This window comes from Parus major, chromosome 10 (genome assembly GCF_001522545.3).
Source record: "Parus major isolate Abel chromosome 10, Parus_major1.1, whole genome shotgun sequence".
Classification (NCBI taxonomy): Eukaryota; Metazoa; Chordata; class Aves; order Passeriformes; family Paridae; genus Parus; species Parus major.
Window position 1 is genome coordinate 12,464,445 of NC_031779.1, and position 27,443 is coordinate 12,491,887.

General features: G+C 49.9%; 2 protein-coding genes across 5 annotated transcripts in view; one reads left to right on the forward strand and one right to left on the reverse strand.

The window, feature by feature from the left end:
* On the forward strand, window positions 1–10,324 carry POLG (DNA polymerase gamma, catalytic subunit). Its single transcript, XM_015639288.1, has 23 exons — window positions 1–68; window positions 349–972; window positions 1,262–1,457; window positions 1,853–2,020; window positions 2,257–2,403; window positions 2,624–2,703; window positions 3,114–3,296; window positions 3,412–3,569; window positions 3,785–3,908; window positions 3,979–4,203; window positions 4,343–4,463; window positions 4,624–4,695; window positions 4,810–4,929; window positions 5,110–5,270; window positions 5,363–5,416; window positions 5,503–5,620; window positions 6,050–6,185; window positions 6,295–6,541; window positions 6,622–6,744; window positions 7,029–7,200; window positions 7,465–7,673; window positions 8,266–8,423; window positions 9,515–10,324. The coding sequence occupies exons 2-23, from the start codon at window positions 392–394 to the stop codon at window positions 9,574–9,576; spliced, it is 3,615 nt and encodes a 1,204-aa protein (XP_015494774.1). The 5' UTR covers window positions 1–68; window positions 349–391; the 3' UTR covers window positions 9,577–10,324.
* Window positions 9,084–27,443, reverse strand: part of FANCI (FA complementation group I) — a 24,126-nt gene continuing 5,766 nt past the window's right edge. Inside the window, exons 13-37 of one of the 4 annotated variants that reach the window (XM_015639287.2) lie at window positions 26,872–26,959; window positions 25,628–25,758; window positions 24,904–24,974; window positions 23,936–24,050; window positions 23,414–23,536; window positions 22,262–22,330; window positions 21,098–21,199; window positions 20,084–20,266; window positions 19,868–19,989; window positions 19,313–19,477; window positions 18,883–19,062; window positions 17,445–17,608; window positions 16,966–17,042; window positions 16,410–16,526; window positions 15,641–15,692; window positions 14,972–15,099; window positions 14,781–14,843; window positions 14,562–14,649; window positions 14,077–14,261; window positions 13,393–13,449; window positions 13,250–13,309; window positions 12,458–12,544; window positions 11,344–11,439; window positions 10,691–10,816; window positions 9,084–10,006 (exon numbers count right to left, since the gene is read on the reverse strand). In XM_015639287.2, coding sequence (XP_015494773.1) covers window positions 9,941–10,006; window positions 10,691–10,816; window positions 11,344–11,439; window positions 12,458–12,544; window positions 13,250–13,309; window positions 13,393–13,449; window positions 14,077–14,261; window positions 14,562–14,649; window positions 14,781–14,843; window positions 14,972–15,099; window positions 15,641–15,692; window positions 16,410–16,526; window positions 16,966–17,042; window positions 17,445–17,608; window positions 18,883–19,062; window positions 19,313–19,477; window positions 19,868–19,989; window positions 20,084–20,266; window positions 21,098–21,199; window positions 22,262–22,330; window positions 23,414–23,536; window positions 23,936–24,050; window positions 24,904–24,974; window positions 25,628–25,758; window positions 26,872–26,959 — 2,715 coding nt within the window. In that variant the 3' untranslated portion in view covers window positions 9,084–9,940. The other 3 variants (XM_015639286.2, XM_015639285.2, XM_019007951.2) reach the window with 3 other exon arrangements.

Here is a 27,443-nt window from a genome sequence, read left to right on the forward strand (position 1 = left end):
GCTCCCCCGGGCGCCCCGGTTTGGATCTGCCCGGCGGGCCAGGCCCCGGCGGCGCTTGCGGGGACCAGGTGGGAGCCGGGGGGAATTTGGGGGGAAACAGCTGTATGGGGGAAACAGCTGTATGGGAAAAACAGCTGTATGGGGGAAACAGCTGTATGGGGAGGCACGGCTTCATGGGCGCACCGCTTTATGGGGGAAAACATCTCTACGGGGTAAAACATCTGGATGGGGACACAGCTGTGTGGGGGCACGGCTGTACGAGGAGTTCGTGACTGTACAGGGCAGTGCGTGCATGGCGGGGGCGGCGCTCGGTGCTGAGCTCAGCCCTCGCCTTTTCTCCCCGCGCAGCTCCAGCCGCCCGTGCCGGGGCACATCCCGGAGCGAGGGGACCATGAGCCGCGTGTGCTGGCTGCGCTCGGCCAGGGGCTGCAGCCCCCAGCCCCGCCGATGCTCGGCCAGCTCCTCGGCCAGCCGCCCGCTGCCGCAGGAGCCGAGGCCGGAGCCGGCCGCGGGCCAGCGGCGCATGAACCCCCTCAACATCCAGATGCTGTCCAGGACCCTCCACGAGCAGATCTTCCGGGGGGCCCAGGTGCGCTACTCGGCCGAGGAGGTCCGGCGGAGCGTGCAGCACCTGCGGCGCCACGACCTGTGGGGCAAGGAGACCTCCACGCTGCCCGACGTGGAGCTGCAGCTGCCCCGCATGTACGGGGACAACATCGACGAGCACTTTCGCCTCCTGGCGCAGAAGCAGAGCTTGCCCTACCTGGAGGCGGCCAACGAGCTGCTGCGCTGCGAGCTGCCCCCAATGCCCGAGCAGTGGGCCTGGAAGCTGGGCTGGACCCGCTACGGCCCCGACGGGCAAGCGGAGCCTGTGGACTTCCCCGAGGAGCGGGCGCTGGTGTTCGATGTGGAGGTGTGCGTGGCCGATGGGCACTGCCCCACGCTGGCCGTGGCCGTCTCCCCGCACGCCTGGTGAGATGCAGTGCCGGCAGCGATGCTGGGGTCACAGCAGGGCTGGGGAGGGCACGGTTTTGAGAGGATGGGGATGGTGCTGTGCAGAGCCTCTTCCTGCAATCCGCTGCTGGCTCGCAGGGAAGACACGACAAAGCCCCAGAGTGCGGCTCTGGGATGTGTGTCGTGCTTAGTAAGCACAGCACTCTCCGGGGTTGGTCACCTCCCTGCCACGGGTGGGGTCCTGCTCAGCGCCCCATGGCACTGCGGGTGCTTTGTGACAGCCGCGGGTGCCGCGTGTCCCCCGCAGGTACTCGTGGTGCAGCAGGCGGCTCCTGGAGCAGCGTTACTCCTGGTCCAGCCACCTCACCCTGGCCGACCTCATTCCTATGGAAAGCCCAGCAGGTGCCAGTTGTGCTAGCAAACAGGACTGGATGGAGAGAGTAGTGGTGGGACACAACGTAGCCTTCGACCGGGCGTTCATCAAGGAGCAGTACCTTATCCAGGTAATTCACTGAGCCTTGGCTTTGTACTGGCAGCTACAGTTTCCTACCCAGATAGTCATTTGCGTTGGCTCTTGAGGGTTATTTTGACAGATGCTGTTCAGCACAGGTATCCCAGGTTTGTGCTTGCTTTGTCCTGCAGAACAGGTTGAGGCTGGATCCCTTTAGAGGAAGATATTCTTGCACCCAGTGGGGCTGCTGGAGGCTGCAGGGTGGCAGCTGGGGATGTGTCAGGAGCCTTTGAGCAGCTGACAGCCTGCATTGGGGATGGTTTTGGCTTTCAGAAAGGGAGTGTTGGAGGGAAAGTTTCCCCTAGCAAAAGCAGCTTGAGCAGAGAACTTACAACTCCTCCAGCATACCCCAAACCCTCTCTTATCTCGCACTGTGTTGTGTCCCAGGGCTCCAAGATGCGTTTCCTGGACACCATGAGTATGCACATGGCCATCTCAGGGCTGACGGGCTTCCAGCGCAGCCTCTGGATGGCTGCCAAGCACGGCAAGAGGAAGGGGCTGCAGCAGGTCAAGGAGCACATGAAGAAAATGCGCAGCAAGGCAGAGGGGCCAGCGGTGAGTGAGGGAGCTGAGCTGCAGGCAGTGCTCTGGCTGCTCCTGTGACATGGCTGTTTGCTCCTGTACTGGCACAGTGAGAGCTGTTGGAGCAGCTCCACTGAGTGAAGCTCTCCCAGCCCATTTCAGATAAGGTGGCCTTGGTTTGAGCTGGAGCAGCAGCATCCTTTACTCCTCCTGATCTTGGCTGCAGCTGGCTGTTCTCCCACACTGTCTGACCCCCCTGTTGTCCACAGATCACCTCGTGGGACTGGGTGCACGTCAGCAGCATCAACAACCTGGCCGATGTGCACGCGCTCTACGTCGGGGGGGAGCCGCTGGAGAAGGAGGCACGGGAGCTCTTTCTGAAGGGCACCATGGCTGATGTCAGGAGTAACTTCCAGGTGCAGGAGGCCATCCCACCATCCTGACAGGCAGCAAAAACTGGAGAAGGGAGCGGGGTGGTAGTAGCTGCTGGGGTAGTTTCTGTTTTGCTGCCCTTTCTTGTAGCACTGGGTGTGCATGGGGCTGTGACCTGCTCTGTGCTCCTGCAGCCCTGATGCCTTGCCCTGTGCTGGCAGAAGGGTGGCTGCTTTGCCTGCTCTCACCTGCTGCTGTCCCCAGGACCTGATGTCATACTGTGCCCGTGATGTCCAGGCCACCCATGAGGTGTTTCAAGAGCAGCTGCCACTCTTTATGGAGAGGTGAGAGCTGCCAGGCTCTGGCTGGTTTTGGCTGTGGGGGTATGGGCTTGGTGGGCAGTGGGGAGGGTCTCTCTGGGCATGAGATGTAGCTTCTCTTGTTCTTAGGGTGTCCTGAAGCTCTTTTCAGGGGGGGCTTCAGACCCCTCCCATGTAGGTGAGCAGGAATAAAAAGCAGCACAGTGGCTGAGGGACGTGAGCAGGCTTCCTGAGGCAGTTGGAAGCAATACATTTTTGGGGTCATTGCACAGGGTAGGCAGAAGATACAGCATCATTATGGTTTAGGGGAAGAGCCCTGAGGTTTGTGTGAGGCTGGGAAACTCTAGATATACATTCATGTCTGTTGTAGTCTGGTGCTTCCAGGGCCAGTCCCCTCTGGCAGATATCTAATTCCTTGCTGCTTTGGGGTCCAGGTGCCCCCACCCTGTAACATTTGCAGGGATGCTGGAGATGGGAGTGTCCTACCTGCCAGTCAATGGGAATTGGAAGAGGTACCTGAACGATGCTCAGGGTATTTATGAGGAGCTGCAGAAGGAGATGAAGAAGTCCCTGATGAACCTGGCCAATGATGCCTGCCAGCTGTTACACGAGCACAGGTACCATGGGATGGGGTTGCAGGAGGGAGCTCAGGCACCAGGTGGTGTATGGGGGGCTGTGGGTGGGTGTGAGGGACAGCAGCAAAGCTGTGGTGTGACAATGGTGTGTCATCAGGTACAAGGATGACCCTTGGCTCTGGGATCTCGAATGGGACACACAGGAGTTTAAGCAAAAGAAGAACCCAGGGAAGAAGAAGAAAGGTCAGGATGGGAACAGCCAAGTCTCCCCAGCAGCAATGGATGCAGAAGAGTCAGCACAGGAGTTGCAGGAGGGTGAGCACAGGTGATCCCTGGGGATGAGGGATGTTCCAGGGCTGCCTTCCCAGGCGTGCCCAGACAAAGGGACAAGGTTTGTTGGTGCTGCAGGGTGCATCATTGCTGGCCCATGTCCCGTGCTGCTGCATGTGGTGGGGGACTGGTTTGATGTCCCTGTCCCAGAAGGGTGGCACAGAGAGCCCTTTGCAAACCAGTTTCCCTTGCCCCACCAGACCCTGGTCCCCCCAGTGAGGAGGAAGAGCTGAAAGTCTCTGCAAGCCAGCTCTGTCTGGAGCGCCTGAAGGAGACGGTCGCGCTGCAACCCAAGAGACTCCAGCACCTGCCGGGCCACCCGGGGTGAGTTGGGGAGCCTGTGTGTCCCCAGGGCTTTCCCTGCACTTTCTGACCCATCCCTGCTGCTCCCCAGCTGGTACCGCAAGCTGTGCCCACGCCTGGAGGAGGAGGGGTGGGTGCCTGGCCCCAGCCTCATCAGCCTGCAGATGAGGGTGACCCCAAAGCTGATGCGCCTGGCCTGGGACGGCTTCCCCCTCCATTACTCAGAAAAGCATGGCTGGGGATACCTGGTGCCAGGGCGGCAGGACAATTTGCCAGCAGCCCCTGTAGAGACCGATGGCCCCTCCTGCCCACACAGGTGAGAGGGATGTAATGGGGTGCTGGGCTGGGAGCTGCCCCATGGGGTATTTGGGAGCTCCCCGGCACTCTGCCCAGGTGCTGCCCCAGAGCCTTGGGCCCTGCCCTGGCTGCGTCAGCCCTGTCCTCTCCTCTGCCAGGGTGATTGAGAACCTGTACAGGAAGCACTGCCTGGAGAAGGGCAAGGAGCAGCCCCCAGGGCTGGAGGTGGCTGTAGAGGATGAGCTGTTGGTGATGGACAGCAGCACACTGTGGAAGAAGGTGAAGAAAGGGACGGAGGGTTCCCTGGTGGGAGGGAGGTGTGGGGCTGTGTGCACGCAGTAATCAGCTCCAGGGGCTGTGAGTAAGAAATTCCCTTTAATAAGGGTTACTGGAGGATTGGTGTTTGATCTGGCTTCCCCATGGTCCCTCTCTGCCGCAGGTGGAGGAGCTGAGCCGGATTGAGGTGGATCCAGAGGAGAAAATGAGCAAAGCAGACCAGAGCCTGGTGCTGGTAAGGGGGGGTTTCCTGTGAAATGGGGTGGTGGGTTGGTCTCTCTTTCCTTGATTTCCCCCTCCTGCCACGCCTGAAAATCTTCCTGGCATTGACTTACTTTGGTGGTCGCAGGAGGAAATGGAAGAGCTGCGGCTGGCAGAGAGGAGGAGCCAGCCCTCATTCCACCATGGCAATGGTCCCTACAATGATGTCAACATCCCTGGGTGCTGGTTCTTCAAGCTGCCTCACAAGGCAAGTTGGGGCTCCTGGGGCTCTTCCTGTCCCCACAGTGCTGCTGGGACCCACATGATCTCATGCCATGGGGCTGCGTGAGGGAAATCCATCTCTGTAGCTGGGACAGGGGGATGCAGAGAGCTTTGCTGATGTGGAGTGGTGGCTTGCTGAGCCCTGACACCACTTTTGCTGCTAAAGGATGGGAACAGTAACAACGTGGGAAGCCCTTTTTCCAAGGATTTCCTGCCCCAGATGGAGGACGGCACCTTGCGGGCCGCTGTGGGCCGCACCCACGGGACAAGAGCCCTTGAGATTAACAAAATGATCTCATTTTGGAGGAATGCTCACAAGCGGATCAGGTGAGCAGCTGCTTTCATGGTGACCCCCTGTGGATGGAGGCTGTGATGAGACAGGGGAGTTTATGCATCTCACCTGCCGTGTGTCCCCTCAGTTCCCAGATGGTGGTGTGGCTGAAGAAAGGGGAGCTGCCTCGTGTGGTGACCAGGTACGGTACCTAAATCTGGACTGTTCCCTTTACCCTGTGCCAGGAGGTCTCCTGCAGGGTGGTGCTCATCCTTGCCTTTGTCCCAGGCATCCTGACTATAACGAGGAGGACAATTACGGAGCCATCCTGCCGCAGGTGGTGACCGCAGGCACTGTCACCCGCCGGGCGGTGGAGCCCACCTGGCTGACAGCCAGCAACGCCCGGGTATGGCCATGCTTGGATCCTCAAGGGAATGTTTTGGGGGTCCCTCTGTTTTGGACTGATGAGAGCTGCTTGGGTTGGAATAGGAGTTGGATATGGATGCTGGGGTTTGGGGTAGCAGGGCCAGAGCTGGGGTTCTTTTGGTGATGTGGTTTCATGTGGGAGAAAGGAAGGCAGAGGCTCTGTAGCTTCAGAATGTGAAAGGGGAAGAAAACACCAACGTACCAGTTTCTGACTTTTCTCAAGCTCCCCTTTTCTGCTGGAGTAACCAAGTGGGTGATGCTCCACATGTGTTAAACCTGGTTTTGACATTGCAAGCAAAACTCAGGGGCACAGGGGGTGCTGTTCCAGCACTGTGGCTGCAGGAGGAAGGCTGCTCCTGTGCCATGGAGGAGGAGAGGGGTGTGCTCACCTGGGCATCGTGTCCTGCAGGCCGACCGGGTGGGCAGTGAGCTGAAAGCCATGGTCCAGGTGCCACCTGGTTACTCCCTGGTGGGAGCAGACGTGGATTCCCAGGAGCTCTGGATCGCCGCTGTGCTCGGCGAGGCGCAGTTCGCCGGCATGCACGGTGAGCCGGGGCTGTTCCACACGGGAACGGCTCTGCTGGAGCAGGGTGTGATCCCCCTGGTGCTCATCCTGCTCCCGTTTGGTGTCCAACCTCTGCTCTCCTCCCACAGGCTGCACGGCCTTCGGCTGGATGACTCTGCAGGGCAAGAAGAGCAACGCCACGGACTTGCACAGCAAGACGGCCGCCACCGTGGGCATCAGCCGGGAGCACGCCAAGGTCTTCAACTACGGGCGCATCTATGGGGCAGGGCAGCCCTTTGCCGAGCGGCTGCTGATGCAGTTCAACCACCGGCTGACCCAGCAGCAGGCGCGGGAGAAGGCCCAGCAGATGTACGCCGTCACCAAGGGCATCCGCAGGTGGGTGCTGCCCGGGCACAGTGCCGACAGGGCTGCCCGTGGTGCTCCGCGGGAGCTGGGTTACTCGCTCTCCCCTCCAGGTTTCATCTCTCTGAGGAGGGGGAGTGGCTGGTGACGAAGCTGGACCTGGCTGTGGACAGGGCGGAGGATGGGTCGGTGTCGGGCCAGGATGTCCAGCGGCTCCAGAGAGAAGCCATTAAAAGGTGAGATAGTCTGATCCTGCACGGCTCTGTGGCAGAGACGGCTGCAGCCTGATGGGCAGTGGGCGGAGAAGGGAGATGGGTCTGGATAGTCGTGGTCTGCCCTTCCTGCTTCTCCAGGGCCAAGGAGGTTTGATTTGGGGACTGTCAGCCTCAGCTGCTTTCCCAGTGAACAGGCAGCAGTCTCATCCTGCTGCCCCAAACCAGGAGGGAGTGTTTGAGGGTCTCAAATGGGGACCTGGCAGCCCCCTCCCACTCTTCCAGCAAACCTCCCTTCTGCCCCACAGGTCCCGGAACGGGAAGAAGTGGAATGTGGTGGAGCAAAGAGTGTGGGCTGGAGGCACCGAGTCTGAGATGTTCAACAAGCTGGAAAGCATTGCCTTATCCCCCTCCCCACAGACCCCAGTGCTGGGCTGTCACATCAGCAGGGCCCTGGAGCCTGACATGGTCAAGGGGGAGGTAAGGATACAGCTCTGGGCTGCTGAGATTTTGGCATTTGTTTATCTATTCTGAAATGGGTACCTGATGTTCAGCCCCTCTTAGATCACTGGAGGCCCACTAGGATCTTGTAGCCATTCAGGAAACCCATTGTGCCTTTATCTTCATGCCATCAAAAGCCCAACCACCCTGAGTTTAACAGATTTCTCCCAGGAGAGTACCTGTCCAGGTTCCATGCCCTTGACTGCAGTGGTCTCTTACTGTCCATCTCTTTCCTTTCACCAGTTTGTGACCAGCAGAGTGAACTGGGTGGTGCAGAGCTCAGCTGTTGACTACCTGCACCTCATGTTGGTTGCCATGAAGTGGCTGTTTGAGGAGTTTGACATCAACGGGCGCTTCTGCATCAGCATCCACGACGAGGTGCGGTACCTGGTCCAGCACCAGGATCGCTACCGGGCAGCCCTGGCCCTGCAGATCACCAACCTCCTCACAAGGTGAGATGTGATGGCTCTGGTGTCTCCTGGGGAGGAACAGCAGTGACTCTGGAGCGGGACATGCAAGCCCAGGCGCTGGGGTTAGCTTTGCCTACAGTAAGCTGGTGCAGAGCAGTTTTCTTCAGCTCAGGACAAATTAGCAGCACTGGAGGCTGCAGCTCCTTCATGTGTGACTCAGGTGGCTATAAATGGCTTTGATTTCCAGGGATAATGTACTGGCAAGAGGGGGGGATATCATCAGCTTTTGTACCTGCAGGGATGGGGCCAGTCACTGCAAGGGAAAATCCCACATCTGCTCTGCCTGCCAGGGAGGATTAGCCAGCAGTGAGGGGCTGGATTCTTCCTTTTTCCCAAGGAGGCTCCATTACTGGTGCCCAAGAAGGCACCATTACTGTTCTTCCCATGCCCACTTTAGCAAAACTTGACCCTCCTGCTCTCCAGGATTTAGAAAGTATCTTGTCCGCACCTGCTGAGTGGTGTGGGTACATAATACCCTGTGAGGGGTGGCTGGCCAGCGTTTGGTAAATTGGAACTGGGTGTGACAAGGCCAAGGGTGATGTCCAGCACTCCCACCTGCTTTCTTGTCCTTCAGGTGTATGTTTGCCTACAAACTGGGCCTCCAGGATCTGCCCCAGTCAGTGGCTTTCTTCAGTGCGGTGGATATTGACCAGTGCTTGAGGAAAGAGGTGACCATGAACTGTGTGACGCCATCAAATCCCATGGGGATGGAGAAGTACGGCATCCCTCAAGGTGAGCGTGCAAGCTGCCCCTGTTATCTCCTCTGCACGAGTCTTCCCAGCTTAAGCAGAGCACTTGGCCTAAGTAGTCATTCCCTGAGGGCTCCTCTGCTCAGCTGAGGCACCTCATGAGCCCCTTGGTTCCTGACACATCATCTGAGCTACAGGGCAACCACCATGCTGGAGCCTGCTTCTCTTCCCTGAGTCCTCGAGCACTTTGTGCTGCTGCTTTCCAAATATTTGTGACTGTGATGTGCCAGGCCTGGCTCTGTTCTCCCACGCTTTGTTTGCTTTGTGCCCCTTGGAGGAGCCGTCCTGTGCACTTCTAACACAAACCAAATTTAGTTTCTTCTTCTCTGAAAGGAAGCACCTCAACAACTTTGTCTATATTGCCCTACAGACCCAAAACTTTTCCATCTTTCATTCCTTTCTCTCCTGTACTCCCTTATCAAGCACAGCTCTGTTCAAAGTACTGCTCTGGCATTGCTGGGTGCTTCCTCAGCAGTCCCAAGGCCTCAAGGCATCCCTATCTGCACTCAGTGTAACCCTCCAGTTGCTGCAAACATTTAACTCCTGGCTGGGAAAGCAGCTCCTCCTCATTGTGAAGCAGCTCTTTCCCAGATAAGGGAAGAACCTGCCCTCAGATTTGTTCTCTCAGTCACTGCACACATCAGATGCTCCACCCCTAAGTAACCTTTATTAGGACTTTTACAGGAAAAGGGTGCTTTCAGAAACAGAAACTGCTCTGTAGGCAAAAAGGGCACTTTTCACCAAGAACAGGGCAAATTAAACAAGTGCATCACAGTTGGGGTCAGCAAAAACGTAACAGCAAAACCATGCAAAACCAGCCTGGGCAGAGGGAGCTGTGACCTCTCACTGCTCAGGAGATGCACACAGCAGATTCAACTCCAAGGCAGAACAGCTCGTGTTCCCAGCTCCCTACTGCTGCTGGTTTCTGCATTCTCACCACCACCCAAAACAAGTTTGAATAAATTTAGAGCTTTCTGTGCTAGATGCTCTGAACTAAAGCCAATCCCAGCCATCACTCTTACATTGCACAGTCTGAGTGTACTGCAGGGAACTGACTGTCCCCTTGTCTTCCAGGGGAAGCACTGGATATTTATCAGATAATTGAAATAACCAAAGGTTCGCTGGAGAAGCAATGATGACACCAGAGTGCCAGGACAATTGTCCAGACCGCATACCAAAGGCTCCCTGTCCTTTCAGAAGCAGATCTTTTGGCAGGGACTGATCCAGTCGCTCCCTTTCCATTTTGCTGTAAGAAGGGATGTTCCTGGGAAAGATTTTTGTAGCAGCACATCCAAGTAGCAGAGGCACTTCTGACGGCAGCAGCCAGCTGTAAAAGCTCAGACAGAGGCCAGAGTTGCTCCCGTGGACATAAGGGAAGAAGACATATGTATTTGACAAGAGAAGCAATAAACCATCATCTCCATATCTGCAGCCTCCAAGACCAAGGCAAGTCCACCATGGAACAGGCACTGTGAGAGGAGGCAGTGGCAGCAACCCCATTTATTTTTTTCTCTGTCTCTTCTTTTTGGGTTCCTGGCTCTCATCAGTCTGCTCCGCTGTGCTGCTCTGGAGAGGGGAGGGAGAGAGCAGCAGTAGCATGATTGTTTTTGTGTGAGTAGTCTAAGGAATGTTTACTTAGAGTGAGAAGCCAGCTGTGCAGAACAGGATTTAGCTCTTTTTTTTCCTCACTAACAAAATGACCTGAATATGGGATTCCTGTCAGCCACTGAGACTTTCCCCGTGGGCCACCCCCTCCCCAGTTCATGCTGGAACTTAGACCACAGGCTGCCAGTGGCACAGAACAGGGACTCTGTCCTGGGTTTTGGCTCGTTGAAACACTCAGGAAAATATGAACAGAAGCACCAATAAAAACCTGGACAATCAGCAGAGTAAATTGTTTATTTTTCTTAGCCCTGCCTTCAGCAGCACTGTGTAGTAGAGATGGGTCTGAGGAGAATGATGTATTGCAGAATTTACACTACCAGGTCTTTATCTACAAAAAACTGCACACAAAACCACTTTGCATCGTGCTGCACAGGTCTGATCCTGGCCAACAGTTTCACTTCCCCAAGACCAGGGACACAGAGCTGGTGCTTGAAAATAAAGGCTGCTCAAGGCAGAGGGCTGGGGTGAAGGGGGTGCTCTGAGAGAAACTGTTCTAACCTCACACATTCCTGCACAACTCACAAATACAGCTGGCTTCTAAAGAGGAGGAAGCCTATCAGTAAAAGCAGCTAAATGAATTCTGACCTGGTCGTTGTGTGGCTCGTTCTCAGCATCCTCCAAGCTCCGCTCCTGCAGGGCGCTGTCCAGCACGGACGCGTTGATGCGGAAATCCCGGGAGGTGCTTAACTTCATGTACTGCATCAGGTTCACCTGCAGCAACCAGGGGGAAACCAGGCAGGGAAAACACTAAGCCATGAGCACCTTCAGTTTAGGTTTGCTATCCTGTCTAATCCCTTGCACAGCACTGAGACAGAGTCCATTACAGTAAGAACACAGGACTGAAGCACCTGCCCCTGTGCACTCCAGGGACCCATTTACATTTTCCTAAAAGCCAAGTGATTGCCAGCTACTCTCACTCATGTGACATGTACAATGTACATGTACAATGTGATACATTTCAGGACAGACTGGGGGAGAGTGAGGAAAGCTGGCACAAGGTGTGCATGTTCCTGCATCACCAGGAACCACAAGTCACAGGCAAGGACCTATGGCACAGGCTGGTATCAATGGGGCAACAATTCAGCAGTGTTGGGCCAGGAGCATGGGGAAGAGCTGAAAGGTCCTTACACCCTTTTTATTTGAGCATTAAGAGAGACTTTAACAACAGCCCACCACCATGCCATTGATCCCACTGTTCCACCAGGTTCAGGTCACAGAAGATCTCTGCTTTACATTACCTTTGACTTCTTGGAGAGGTGGATAAGAAACTTCTCATATTGCTCAATTGCAAAAATCAGGTTTGGGATTGGCTTGGTCTCCCGAAGCACCTTGGCCTGAAATGTGAGAGCAGTGAGATGGGTCAGATTTGGAAGGGCACAATGGCACTGTAGCATGACAAAAAGACCACCACATTCCTAGTTCAGAAAAGAGTCTTCAGTCTTCATGCTCTGTACCAGTCCTGCCCCACCCAGCAAGCCTTGCCAGCTTTGTCACTGGTTTTAAATTGACTCCCAGGATAGTTCTGCAGTGAGGCTCTCTTGTGCATTGTTTTGTGCTCTGCCTGCAGTCCACAGCCCTGATATCCCTGTCAGCAGCTCCTCTGCTCCAGCTCTCCCAAGGCATCACAAGCACAGGCCATCCAAGCAAGGAGCACCCTGACGTTTCACCACATTGTTGTCCTGCTTATTTAGCACCACTGGTGTTTGTTCCCCATGGTGACAGCAGCATTTCAGCCCATTTCAATACACTCAGGGAAGAGCTAGGAAGATCATACTTGTGGCTTTTAAACCCTTAACATCACAGGAATGTCTGGGACAGCTGACGAGACAGAGGAAATGCTGTCTGGGAGCACAAACAAAGGACATCAAGGACCAGGAACCTGCCAGCCTATCTCCCAAACAAATAATCCAGTCATTTTCAACTGCTTTACTTTAGTGGAATCCATTCCTTCCTTCATCTTTAAATGTACTGATAAAATTACGAAACACTTAAAGAGGATGTAGTATCAGTTAGAATAAATTAGCCCATGTCTTTAATTTCATATCTTACCCCAAATGGTAAAAATATCAAACAAGGCAGAATATCCAGATTGACCTTCATTTCATGTTCATGAGATTTTAAGCTGTATTTAGCAGATGGCTTTTCTGTTGTGTTTTTTTCTTGTTGTATTTTGTTTGTTTGTACTTTTTTAGACTTCTCTCTGAAGTTACAGTAGATTAAATTTGATTTTTACTTAAAGCCCCAAATGACAAATTGTCTGGTGATCTGTAAGAAGCCACCAGGTACCCCAAGCCATGAGGTATATGATCCTGCAACTACAGCCCGTGTTCTAATGGAGTGAATCAGTCTTACCATTACTGTGGAGACTGCAGCAGCATCATCCTCTTTCTTCTTCTTTTTCTTCTCTTCTACAAAGCTTAAGCTCTCACTGTGGATGTTCTGAAGGAGGATGCCAAAAGATGTGTCATTAAAGGGTAAGCAGGGAAGAAAGGCCAGCCAAGAAAGGCCTGAGAAGTCCTTGCTCTAGCCAGCTAACAGCTTTACCAGCTAGATAACACAAAGGTAGTGATACAAGGGTGGAATTAGGTGTGATCTCAAAAAAAAAGAAACCAAGAAAGAAACTAATTTCATAATTTATACATTCAGAAATGTGCATGTTTGAGAAGTCCCCAGCAGTGATAGCTCTGCACACCACGACACCTGTCCCAATATGTTGTACAATTCCTGTGGTCCTCACACAAGTACCCAGTTCCTCTCCAGGCAAATAAATCCCAGCTCCAGCACTGCAGTCTTTGGCACCCACATTACTTCACACAGTGATTACTGCAGTGTTGTTGACCTTTATTTGCCATTGTGGTTAACAGCAGTATTAATCTCATCCAAAAAACCCCACATGAACAGAGGGGGAAAAAAAACCCAGCTAAAACCCAGCTCCTTCCTTGCTCAAGCAGAAATCAGTATGCTCAGTCCCGATGGTGCTGAAATGTCTTACACTATATTTGACAAAGTAAAGCTTGAACTGTAAGAAACTCAGGTCATGTCAAGAAGATTAATAATCCCCAAGGGTGCCTGTGTACTGAAGCTGATACACCACTCAGCATCAGATAGACTGGCTGTGATTCTGCCAGTTAATTTAGGCCTCACCTGCACGTAAGTAATGAATGAGTAACACTGTGGGGTCAGATGGGAACCTGAGAGCTTCACCTGTAAAGGAGCAGAGAGAGAGGCTGGTGTTACTTCTAACTCAAGGCAATGAGCCATTTTCCCAGAAATTTGCTCTCACTCACCAGCTTTTCCAGTCTTCCTGGAATCGTATTTGAGCTGCTGCGGCAAGCCTGGATATACTGCAAGGAAAACATGAGTTTCTTCCATGTGTGCTGTTCCCATCCTGTATCCAGGTGGAGCTCAAAGCAGCTCATACAATGGCACAGTGGGGAGGGAAGGATTTGCACAGCTATCCTCCCCAGTGGCTTGTTATATCCCAAATGCCATGTCTGCATTCCAGAGCTGTGAGAGGAGAGCTCTGGGGCAGCCACCACCTCATCTCAAAGGAGCTCCACAGGCCTGTGTTTCATGGCCCAGTTCCCCCAGGTCCTGCTTCAGGGAATGGGAGTGAGTGGCAAGGGCAGGGCTGGTGAGCACTGTGAGAACACTGAGTGCTCTTCATTGTGCACACAGCTGTGTAGAGGAACCCACGGCACACACTGGAAACAGCAACTCCAAGCCATGCAAAGCCAAATTCAGCTGAAGGGAAGCTTTCCTTTTATCTCCACTGGTACAACTATCACTGCTCAGAAAGGTCACAAAATTGAGGGCATGAAAGCCAACAGAACAAGGGCTCAATTCCTGCAAGAGATCAACAGCCCAGTCCTGAGTGCAGCTGCTGCCAGGGGTCACCATGAGCTTGCTGCAGCAGATGGGGAGAAGGTTTTTAGCTCAGAGGCAGCCCACTGTCAGCAGAGCACACTCACATGTTTGATGAGGGAGGTGAGAATTCCATATGTCTTGCTGAGGCTTCTCAGCAGTGTGTCCACACAGCTCCCTGATGGGAGTGCAGTCTGCACCAGCTCATGATAGACTGTCAGGAGAGTTCCCAGCTGCAGAATTACACCTTTCTCCAGAGCCTGAGTTTGGTTTGAAGCCTGAGAGGAGTCTTCTGAAAGAAAAAGATGAATAACTGGTGAATATTTATCTAATGAATCTAGTTGTGCAAGTGGGAAGCACAAAAGACTGTCTTTGTGTCTGATGCATAGAGCCCCAGTGGGACAATGGGAAAATAATCACTGGAGAGATTTTGTGACAACTCTTATCTTTGTTCATGTGGAACCAGCTCAAGGGAGAGTTTAACCTGACCTCAGATAATGCTATCTCAAAAATCCTCAAATATCTTTTTGCTCTCTGTCTTTATCTGTTTTTGACAAAGGTGTAACAGTAAGAACTGGACCACTTTCATTACCTGATGTGTCTGACCCCAGGCTGGTGAGTTTCTTGATAAGCCAATCCACCTCTTCAAGGACCTTATCCACCTGACCCAGAACCAGCAGCTGAGACAGAAAGCAATAACAAAACAGGCTTTTGGAGGAGTTTGGCACAACGGGAACCTGCAGTCTGGTCCAAGCACAGCAGCCCTGGACACTGCAGGTGTCACACACACACTGCTGTGACTCACACACACAGTGGGGGCTGCAGTCTTGGCATTCACTACAGCAAAATGGCACCGACCCTCCACTTCAATGTCCTGGGCAGAGGAGAGAAAACAAATTCTGGTGAGTAAAATTTGAACTGCTGTCACATAGTTTGCACGAGAGATGCACTCAATTCTGACAGCACTATGTGATGAAGAGCTCAGCTGCTCCTGCATCATACCTGATCTATATCTCCCAGGCAGGCATGGATGTCTTGTGCAAGCTCCCGCAGGAGACCGACAGGGCTCTTGTAGAGAACGTGGACACTGAAGAGCAGAGACAGCAAACCTTTGCAGCAAGAAATATCCTCTGTGGGGAAAAGAAAGTGACACAGTGCCAGGTGCAGAGCTTGCCTAGCTACTTAGGAACATCAGACATCCAGTGAGGCAAAGTCTCAGATTCAGTATGCATTTAACAGTAGGTGAAGATCCTATCAAAATACCCCAGCTACAAAAGCAGGGTTTAAAACATCAGCAGATAATAGTGCAAGGGGAACTAATTCCCACTGGAGCTGTTGAGTCATAGAAAAATGGTGACCAAAAGCACTGAGGAAGTGCAATACAAACCCTGGCAAGAGTACTGTCTTTCCAGAGTATAAATCCTGATTTGAGCCTAAATAACAAAGGAGAAAAGTCAAGTATGTGAGTGGCTTAATTTCCTTCAGAAATGCTAATAGTTTTAGAGATGGACTTCCCTCCCTGATACTCATAATCACAATGTTGTGGCAATCTGCCACAGAATGGGACCTGAATGTAGCTTGACACAGAGGTAAAACTAGGATAGAGCATGTAAGGATCTAATATCACACCTGACACATCACATGTAAACATGCTCCTTAAAGCTTACTTACCAAGAGCATTTTCTTTGCAAACTTTGACCGTCCAAGTCAGGAACTGAAGGAACTATTTAAGAGGAGAAAACAAATCATGACTTTTAAACAGAATTCAAAACACAAAACTACTACTACTACTACTACTACTACTACTAAAAATTCAAGACAATGAATCACAGCAGAGGAAGATGAGTAGAGAACCCAGCTGTGCTATGTGAAGTTCCACAAAGGACACTTAGCCTACTAACAAGTCAAAAGCTGAGACCCAGGACAGGGTAATGGCTATGCATTCCCTTGGACAGAGTAACAGCTCCATTTAATTTAAGGTAAATGATGACTCCAGACTTCTGGCACAGTTAGTGCAGTTCCTAGCTTGTAAAATTGGGGCACTTTAGAAAATGACTCCTTGCATGGAAGGAATTAGGCACTCAGCCATTTTGGACTGGACACAAGTCTGCTGGACTTTTTTGCCTCTACTCCCATGTGGAGGCCACACCACAATTACGCTGTGTTAGGAGTCCCTGCTCAGGCAAACAAATCTTTCAGGTGCCCAAAGGCAGGATCAGAATGTGCAGGAGTGGGATGGCAGAAAAACTTCCTCTTAAGTGCCCCTGCAGGTGTGTGACAGGAGAGCCCTGCAGAGTGTAACAGAACTGTCCCTTTGACCTGGTGTGGTCTGTGGGAAGATGCAGGACACACATGTCAGAACCCACAGATCCCAACCCCATCTGATAATCTCCTTGCCCATGGCTGTGACACCAGCCACCACGTGAAGGCTGAGGAGTACCTGCTGTGAGGTTGGATCCAGGAGCTTGGACAGTGTGGAGAGAACGGTGATGAGTGACTGCGTTTCCTTGGCATTGAAGTCGTCTTCAGCACTGCTGAGCTGGTTCACCAGGGACCTCTGGTTAGGGGAAGGAAAACACTCCCTGAGTGTGAATATGTGTTGCATAAGCAAATAACCAGAAGCTGCAAACAGATAAAAGGATTGGCAGCAAGGAGAATGACAAGAGTACAAAAACAGGACTCTTCTCAAGAACAAGTGCTGATTTTTGATAGGAGTGCTTACATATGGTCAGTGTGACTTTTAGAATACTCAGGTAAGTTCATGCTGCACTGAAGAACCTAGAGTTCTGTAAATACACATACATGTCCACTCAGCTCTGTAGGACACCCTGAAGAAGCTCTCCTTAGAGATCAGAAACTTTTTTGAACCGCTAGTGAATCAGTGGCACAGTTGCTATCACATACTCAACCCTGTGGTCAAGCAACAGAGAGCTAGCAGTGTTTCCTGCCAGAATCCCAAATGCTTTGGAACACTTGCAGCACACAGTGGTACTCACCTGAAACTGTCGGATCTGGAAGGCAGCTTTCTCTGTGACATTAATATCCGTTTCTTCTGCGTCACCATCAGTAATATCTGGCAGAGACAGAGAGGTGCAGAAAAAAAGCTAAATGCCAAGAGCAGAATACAGGATTTATTTCTAAAAGTGGGAAAGACTGCTCACAGCTAGAGGAGGAATACAGACTGCAGAACCACAGTGAGCCGAAAAACACGTTAAAGGCAAACTTCAAACAGATGACTGCTGTGTCAGACCCCAACTATCCTCTGCTGACAGACTGAGAGCTCTGTGAAGGCAGGTAAAATATATCTCTAGAACTTGTCTCCAGTGTGAAAATCTATGCTACTAAGCCCACCTTGTGACTGAAAGACAAGAACCAGACCCATCTCACCCTAGTTATGGATAAAGGGTGATGGGTCCCACACATGGGATGGAACCTGGAGGGCAGAAACCAGAGCAGAACTGTACTATGTGCCTACCCAGGGCTTGCAGAAACTGGGGGATCCTGGCAGAGTACAGCTGCTGCACCGTGTTGAAGATCCGCAGCAAACCTTCCAAGCACAGAAGTGAAATGCTTTTGCCCTTCTTTTTCCCTGATTCTTCAACAACGGTGGGAATTGAAGTGTACCTCCAAAGCAGAACCCTGTGGAATGGGAGATGAGATTTACTCCAGTAAAGCTGGCTGCACAGGGAAAGAACTAGATTCTACTCTTAGGATCGTATTTTTAATATAACTAAACTGGAAGGTCTTTTACCTATAAGAAAAGGGTGGGGAAAGAGACCTTTTTTATGAAGATTTTATTTCAATGTCAGCAAAACAGCTACTGCATTCTTCCTGCACAGATAAATAATTTAATTCTTCCCAGGTGCCAAGGGACCTTCCAATCCCATTTCAAGTCCATCTTTACACACTCATTTCTTCCACCCAGCTTTCCCTCTTTCTCAGACTACCCAGACCACTAGTGTCAAATTCACCAGTGACAAAAAGAGTTTTTCTCATGGCAGGTTGGGTCTGTGGAATGTCAGAATTCACTACAGGGCTCTCTATAAATAAAATCAGAAAGGTAAAGGCAGGCAAAGCAAAGTAAAAAGCCATGAGGAAAGCAAAATTGTTTGGCCCAAAGAAGACTTTTCTATTTGTAGGCAAACATCTTTTTCCTGCTTCCCAAACCCCACTTCTTCCCTTTTTTGTTCCCTCTCCTTTCTTCTCATTAGTTCTGTTGCCTGCACAGATGATCTTATTCTGTTTCAATGTCCAATCACGCAAAACATGTAGCTCACATGTAGTCCTAATGACTGCAACAAAAATAGCCTCTATTATTTGGGGTGAGACACAAAACCAGCATTATGCATGGCAGGGGTAATTTGCATTTTGTGCTCTCTGCTGACTGGGCTCTGAAAAGACCCCATGCAGATATGACCTAGATTCCAAAAGACATTTACATGGTTCACATTCTTGGATTTCCAAAGGATTAGATGTGTGAATGTCTTCAAGCATCTTGCAGAAGTCCTAAACAAATGCTTTCTAAAGCTTATGTCCATCACACATCTGTTTTGTTCTGTAGCTCAAAGTGAATTTTAACTTTGCTGGATTCCAGAGGTCTCAAGAATCCAGCCTGTAATCATCTTACCTTCTCTGTGACAATAAGTGATAAACAAGAAGTGAGAAAGAAGCTGAAAATGTTTGCTGGCATTTGGTTCTCCCAGGCCAAGGTATTAAAGCTTCATCACTCACTATGGCCCAGAAACTGCAGTGCCTCCAGTGGATTTCTCAGGAGCACAGAAAGGCAGTGACCTCAACCCAGCGACAACAACACTTGAAACTGTTACGGACTGCATTCATCTTTCAAAACCCTACCTGAGAATCAAAATCCCCAAAACGCACTGCTGATGTCTCCACATGCCACACTGACTCACTGTGTGATTTTGCAGAGGTTCTGGAACATCTTCTCTGGGTTTTGTCCATCTGGTCCGTCTGTTTGTCCTGTCTCCTCCAGCTGCTGCACCTTCTGCAGAGCGACACTGACAGCGTAGCGCAGGAACTCCGTGCTGGAGCGCAGCACAGCCAGGCTCTCCTCGTGGCTTTGGGCATTGTCCCTGCAGGACCAGAACTGTCAGAGAACTGGGGATGTGCAGAGGAAGCTTAAGGATGGCCTAGGAAATCCAAAAGTTAACATGCATTTGCAAATAAAATCTTTGGCTCAACTGAGGGTGGAAAAGACTCTGTTTTGGTAGCTTGTAGTGAAAACTCAGAGGATAAGAGTTGCACCAGCCTTTCCAAGCACACTAATACATGGCTTAAATTGATGTCTGGCTCTGCTCCACAGAGGAGTGGACACCTTCTCACCTGAACAGAGCTGTGAGCAGAGTAGATACAAAACCCATGGACAGGAAGCTCCGTGCAGTTTTGTTGCTCAAGGCAGATTTGTTCTTTCCAGCTTTCTCCCTCAGGATTTCAGAGAGTTTGTTGTAACATGTAAACAGGCCTAGGACATCCTCAAACTTGTTCTTACTGCAATAAAATAGTGGAAAGCATTAATGGAGAAAATGCATTCTTGGGAGTTTCCTATTTGAAGCTTCAGCTGCTAAATTACACAATGATGCTGCCTAAATGATGAAACCTATTCCATCTCCCTGCCTCCCTAACAGTGTTTACCTCACCCAATCCTCCTCAACCTGATCTTCTACAAAATGTCAGATCCCATCTCCCTCAACACATGACAATCCAGAGGAAAGCACTCCCCAAGGTTCTGTGAGTAGCTGTGCCATGAGGCACTCATGCTCAATCACTGGTTGGTTCTGTGTTGGCACTACCATCCTGTGCCTGCAATGAGGCTGTACTCCAAAGAGCTGGGCAAATAACAGCACAGATAGTGCTAGAGGGTAAGATTTAATGTTTTACCTGAAATTCCCGATGTTGAAATTGTACTCAATCAGAACCTCACAAATTCCCATCACCTGAATGGCATAGATGTTATTTTTCACACCAACGCCAGAAGACAGTGAAAAATCTGCTGATTTATCCTGAGAGATAAAGGAAACAAGTGAAAAATCTTTTCAAAACCTGACAAGAACTCGGCCTCTTCTCTCGCTGAGTCAAACTGAAAATCTGATTTACCAGTTCAAAGTCTTCCAACTCGCTCTTGATCATTCGTCGTGTGACAGATTCTAACATCTCTTCAAAGTTTTGCTCAAATCCCACACCCTCCTCCTCCTCCTCCTCATCTTCAGCTCCTTGGCACCGACGCACGGTGCTCTTGTACCAGGCGAGGCAGTGCTGGATGCAGCAGAGCAGGTGGGCCTGGAGGAAGCAGCCACACAGTCACACCCAGCCTCTGAGCTGGAGGTCACTGCCAGGAGTGGACGTGGGCCAGACTGTTATGGTGGGATGCAAAGAGCTGTAGCTGCCTTTGTGACTGCCTTGAGTCTTGAGGATATGCCTCATTCCCAGATTGAGGGGATCAGTAATCTCACACACAGCTACCCAGTTCCAGCTTCAGACATGGCTCTCTGCCTGAGCTTTTCTAAATGGGATGTAAAGACTTAACTCCCACTACTCCTTCACCCAACCACCTCAAGTACTGAAGGAGATGGAAAGGGAATTTCCAAAGGGACTCTCGCTCTAGCTGACGTGTCTGCGCCCTTCCTGGGTGTGCTGCTGCACACAAGCTTCCTTAGGGGAAAACAAAATGATTAATTTGAATTTGTTCTCTTGGAAATCCAAGACATCATTGAGGTTTCATCTCCAAGAATTTCAAAGGAGCAAAACCAAAGGACAAATTCTTCCCTCTACTACACACACACATACACATACACACACATGCTGCACAACTATTTTATGTGGAATTCAGTTAAAGGAGGGAAAAAACCCCAGGGTGAACTCAATAGAGGATAACAGAAGAACACTATTCCTAGAGCATTTCTCACACAGGTCCCCACAACCACTGTGCTTGGGGAACTCTAATAAATAGCCCGAGGCAGGGGTGAGATGCCCAGCTCTGGTGCCATTAAAAGAATTGCTCCAGGCTAGAAGAGGCTGAAGAAGCACAAGATATTCAGCTCATGTAGGAGGACAACTAAAATGCTAGTAACAGATGGGCTTGCAGCTGTGGCCAACCAATATAGCTCTTACCAGTGGTTCTTGCAGAAAGATTTGATCTCCTTGAGCCATAATACATCCCTCCAGTTTGAGTGGAGGCAGGAGGTCTGGCTGGGGCAAGTAATATTGCTTTATCTGTCACAGAAAACAAGAAATAAAAATAACCAGTTACTTGGTAACTGAGCCTCTTAGGATGTTTGAAAACAGAGCACAATAATCTTTGTACCCCATTCTGGAGAGCAAAACCTGACACTGTGATAAGAGGAATGTACAAGTACATGAGCCACGTCATCTGCTCTACTGGTGATTAAAATCCCTTCTTGAGTTGCTCCTGTACCTCAGCCAGGACGTGTCAGTGCCCTAAAACAAGATTAGCTGACCACTTGCTGTTGTGTTGCCTCAACAAGTACCATCACTTGCACCCCACCTGCAGTGTGACCCCTCCTTTAAACAGTGAGGATCAATAGCTGCTGCTGCTATAGAAACTTATAGATACATAATGATGCTACAAAATTTTACACCTTGACACCAATTTACTATTAAGTGCCCTCTGTTACCCAAAAGCTGTCTTGGCTCTGTTCATGCTCTTTTCTCAGACCCTATACTGTCATGGGAAAGCTGGAATTAGTCAGCATGAACTCTTTGGATGATTAAAGGGAAGAAAATTACTTGTCTCAAAGAAAGCACAGCCTGTCAATGGATTGAGGAAATGTGATTGTCTTGTTGCCATGAGCAACACTGCTGGGGGATGAGTTAATCCTCCCAGATCCTACATGGACTTGGGTATTCTCCCGATGGGAGGACAGCAACAATAATTACTGTGTCAGCACATATCCTTGGGGAACTATGGGAAGGTAACTGCTGTGCACTGCTAAGGAACAGGGAGAGCACAAAGAACTTCTCTGGGCTCACACTTCCCACAGCACCTAAGAGCTGAAGGGCTGGAAAGAGCTCCAAGAGATCCTTCCTCTTCCACCCTATGGCAGGAAATGAACCCATCTCCAGACGTTTACCTAGACTGCTCTCTCAGAGCAGCAGGGGTTTGGATGCCTCTTTAGCAAAGTGTCACAGCACTCAAACATGTTTCCAGTGTGAGGGAGAACAATTTCCCCAACATTTAACCTGAATTGTTTGCCACAGTGGTTGAAGTGCAGAATTCTAGAGTCCCTGCAGCCCCACCACGGAGCAGGACTTTACCTGGGACAACAGTGTTTCCATTATAGAGCTGGCCAGCTGGGAGTTCCTGCGAAGGACATCATAAAAACCCTGGAGACAGGAAGGAAGGACAAGTTGGCTGACACAGCAGAGAAAATGAACCACAGGCACAATAAGTTGGCGTCATGAGATAGCAACGACACTTTGGCACCACAAGGAACCATGAGGAAGTAACAATGTGCTCAGTGTAAAACTCCATACCTGGCAAAGCAAAGGCACCACAGAAAGAAGGTATGAATCAGAAAAAGTACGAATTTCCTCACAGGGGCCCTCTCACAAGCTGTATCTCCCTAGCAGCGGTGGCATCAAGCCCAGAGTGACTTTCACTGCTATTTAACACTAGCACAAGATCCAACTTCAAGCTGTGAAACCCTGCTTCAAAGGCAAAACAAGCCAGTGGGGAAACTGTAGGAGGCAACAAATCCTGCAGACTGAGAAAACTCAGTGGATGGATAAAGCAAGCCCAAGTTTTCTAGCAACAGTGACAGATATATCCAGAACTTGCAGCTCATCAAAGGTCAATCCAACCCAAGACAAAAAGGAAAAACATCTCTCTGACCTGTACAGGATTTTTGTTCCTCAAGGTGGTACCCTATGGTTATAACACAACCTAAGATAAACACCCAAAAATGGCTCTTTACAACAGGCCTATCACAACAGACCTAAGAACAGCCAAGCTTTTATGTAAACTTGGAAAGGAAGAGGAGAAAAGACAGATCCCTAATGCAGTCTCTAAGGAAGTTTCTCCATACTCTCCAGACAGGGCTTCCTTTGGAGCCCATAATTAACTCTCAACAGCTCCACATCTACCCAATGCCTGTTATATCACTCCTCCTCACAGGGCATCCTTCCCATTCCCTAGGCCCTACCACAGCAAGACAGACTTTGACATATTTTTGGTCTTAAACAATGCATGAGCTGAAGAAGATACATCAACATGTCTTTGGGTATATAAGGTCAAAAAGTACAGCAGCAGAAGGAATGGAAATATGTTACATATGTCCCATCAAGAACAAAACTGAGCTGAAAGGCCGTTTTTCACAACAACATGACTGTTATTTACCTGAGGCCAGAGAAGAATCAGACCACAGAAGAGCTTGTGGCTGTTTAAGAGATGGAAGAAACCGTGTTTACCTCATATAACATGAGTCGAACGTCTGCTTGCTGGCTCAAACATCGCCTCAGGCTGCCCAGGATTTCTAGGCAGAAGGCCTCATTAGCTGCAGAATTATAGCAGGCATGAACATCTGCCTGGACCTGAGAAGGAACATTAGTCACGTTATACTGGTTACAATATCACAACTCAGGAGCAAGGTGGTAAAGGTCTGGCTCCTGAACAATCACTGCTATAGTCCTTGTGCTGCCAGGCTCCTCATCATTGCCATGGAGCAGTGGGAATGCTCCCCAGAACACTGGTGCTGTAAGACAGAATGACTCTGAGAAGCAACATCTCTAGGCCAACTTCTCTTTGCACATTGCACTTCCTAAAGCTTTCCTTACAGGAAGGGAACCTTTACTGGACATCCAGGACTAATCATTACTAAAGCTGTATTTCCATTCTGGGGGAACACTTCCCTTTGGAGTTGTTTCAAACAGGGCATATTAGACACCTGACTGGCTCACATGTCCACACAGGCGCTGCAGAACAGCACTTACCTGCGTGGCACCAATGGCCTGGCTGCTCTGGGAAGAGGTCAAGCTGCCCAGAACCTTAAAATTTCTTAACAGGAGCAAAAAGCCAGCGACTGCAGCTTTACGAGCATCGAGCTGCCTGGGAATTGGGACAGGAGAGAGGGTTACAGCACATAAAGTATCAACTCAGCAATGAAAAAAGGGCCACAAATACAGAGTAACTGGGCCCTGTACAACTGTATTTCCCAAAAGGGCAGCACAGTCCCAAACAGTCAAGAGCTGGGCAGTTTGCTGTAAACTCCCCTACTCTACAGTCTCACAACATTTAATCTTTCTGTCCTTACAATGTTTGCACTCAGGGAGAGCCCAGGCCAAGACTCAAGTATTAAATATTCCTTGAAAGCTGTGAGTGTCACAGACCTCAGAGCTGGAAAATTCCTAATAAAAACCTGGTGTTTTGCTTTGCTCACAGAAATGCCAAGTGTTTCCCAAGACCAAGTCCCTTGCTTTGAAAAATAATCCTAAATTTTGAATTCTATATTCACAACCAGGTAGCCACTGGCCAACAAAATCCAGTCTACAATCACAGCAGAATCGTTTGCTCAAAGCATGACCAAGACAACACCTTGTAAGGGATAAGAGGGCAGCTCAACATTCTGATCAGTGGTTCCTTCCAGACCCTTCCTGGATGTATTCAGCTGTGCTAGACACATGTTGGAATTGGTTTTAATTTTGCCTATGTATTTGGAGTTCCCAACAGCTTTCTGAACCTGCAAAGCCCATTCATTCAGATGGGGGTTGGGATTTGTGTCTCAGTTCAGTGGAGCTGTGACTATTCCACAATTCCAGGCTATAGGGACAGGAGATGTCACTATTTAGTTATGGGAAGAACACTGTAAGAAGATACTTAGCAAAAATAAAAAATACTTCTGCTCCAAAACCATAAACGAGTTGTAGAATCTTTTTCAAAGAAAAGTTCTTCCCCAGCTTACCTGGAAAAGATAGCTTTTTGGAGAACAAGTATCAGGGAGTCCCTCACTGACATGCTGACTTTGAGCAGAGGCTGGAAAGGAAAATAACCTTTGGAGAGAAAAGCACTAAGGCATGCCAAGCCCTTGGGGCATATGAGCTCATCTTCCTCAGGCCCATCTGGTCCTGCATTTCCAGTACTGTCGTCAGTACAGTAGGAAGACCAAAACATTTTAAAATAGACAAGAAAACCCATAGAGCTGTGGCAGTGAGACACCTTAGCAGGTTAGTGAGGACACAGTGCAAGGGTTTAGGAAAATAACTGTTATCCCCAGGTTGGAAAAAGCAGGTGAAAAGTTAAAACACCAGGGCAATATCTCAGCCCAGGCAAAGAGGAATACTGTCATGGAGCTAGGAAGGAGAAAAATCAACGTGACAGCTACAGCTGTTCAGCTAAACACTGTAGACTTAGTTTTTTACAGGGGGCAGCATCTGGGCATCTTCCAGATGAAAGGTCAGCACAGAGCAGCGTTGGTGCCATGCCAGACCACACCATATGCTTTTTGCCAGAGGGCACATGCAAATCCATGCTTGAAGAACAGTTCCATGCTACACCGAGCAGCCCACAGCAGAGAACGAAGGCTTTTTTCATGAGGAGGGTTATTAGATCATGCATATAATTGTGGCCCAGAGCTGTCACTGGAACTAAACTAGCAAGGAGATCCAGAGAGAAATGCAAAGCTTTACCTGCACTGCCCGGAGGAGCCCTTGCACTGTGTCAATGGGCAGAAAGGACAAATTGTCAAAGGTCTCTGTGACTTTGGAGGATGAAGTCTGAAGCACGAGAGGAGCAGACACAACAATATTGGACAGCAAGTCTGGAAAGTAAAAGGACAAAAAGAACAGCTGATGCCAAGGGGCCAGAAAAGCCTGAGCAGAAGATGTCTGTAGAGCTAACAATTACAGACTAATCAAAGACCTTCCATGACACAGAGAGGTCACGACAAAATGAGCATTGACAAACTGAGTCTATTGCAAGCACCAAGTGTTAAAAGTGTTCCCAGCCCAGCTGAAGGGCCTCACCCCACCAGAGGGCACTGAGGTGTAAGGGAAGAGGCTGCAGCACTGACATCCCAGCAGCCCCAATAGCTCCCAAGGACAAGGAGAAGGCAAGGCTGGGAACGTGGAACATGCAACTGACTGATGATTCTGACTTTCTGTGCGTCAGCTCTTCCATGGCAACTGCCTGCAAACACTTTTCACCTGTGATGAATACAAGGCAATCTGATGCAGCTGATACCTCGGTCACAGAAGGAACAACTGATTTTCTTGGCTTCATGTCACTTCAGCAGGAGTTTCAGAAACCAAATCATATCCTGGGCTGCATCAAAAGCAGCTTGGCCAGCAGGTTGAGGGAGGGAATTCTCCCCCTCCACTCTACTCTGGTGAGAGCCAGCAGGACAGAGACCTGCTGGAGAAGGTCCAGAGGGGCACAAAAATGCTCAGAGGGCTGAAGCACCTCTGCTATTGAGATGGGCTGAGAGAGTTGGGGTTGGTCAGTCTGGAGAAGCAAAATCTTTGGGGAGACCTTGTTGTAGCCTTCTGGTACTCAAATGGGGTTTATAAGGTGGGGACAGACTTTTTATCAGTAACTATTGTGATAAGAATAGAGCTAATGGTTCTAAACTAAAAGAAGGTAGATTCAGAGTGGATATAAAGAAGAAATTTTTTACAGTGAGGGTGGTAAAACACTGGTTGCTCAGAAAGTTGGTGGCTGCCCCATCCCTGGAAACATTCAAAGTCAAGTTGGATGGGGCTCTGAGCATCTTGGTCTAGAAGATCTCCATGCTCATTCCAAGGCAGTGGACTAGATGACCTTCAAAGGTCCCATCCAATCCAAACCCAATTCTGTGATTCTATAGTATCTTTTGAGCAGCTATGTTGTGACTGTCCATGGAGCAGAGCACACTTCTCTCTCTCTTTTCTGTTACCTATGAAGTGGCTGACAGGAGATGCAGCTTTTGTGAGGACTCTGTTCAGGACCTGCTCAAGAATATCACTTCTGATGGGCTCATGAACCTGAATGAGGAAGAACAATAAATAAAAATCAAAACTTTTAAGATATTTCTGTATTTCACAGCCCAGGCCTTGTACAGTATAAAGCAAATCCAGATCTGACAGGCAAGCAAGGATGGTCACTAGAAGTCCCCTTTCACCTAAGTCCATACAGATGGATTCAGATTTCAGATCCCAGGACAATCAGAACCAGCACATCAAGGCACACACAGTACACTCAGAACATAATGGTTCCAATCATCTATGGGATGAAAATTTACCAGTTTGGTGAAGTTGAATGGATTTCAATCCCACCTTGTCAGATTTTATTTGTACCTCTGAATTTCTCTACCTCTGCAGTTTCTTGGAAACTATAATAGGGACTACACAAGCATCATGACAGCTGGAACAGATTAGAATTAGATCTTCATGAGGATGACCTCTTCCAGCTGGAAAGGGGCAAATAGGAGACAAAATCTAGTATTGTTTGCAAAACACTCACAAGCCT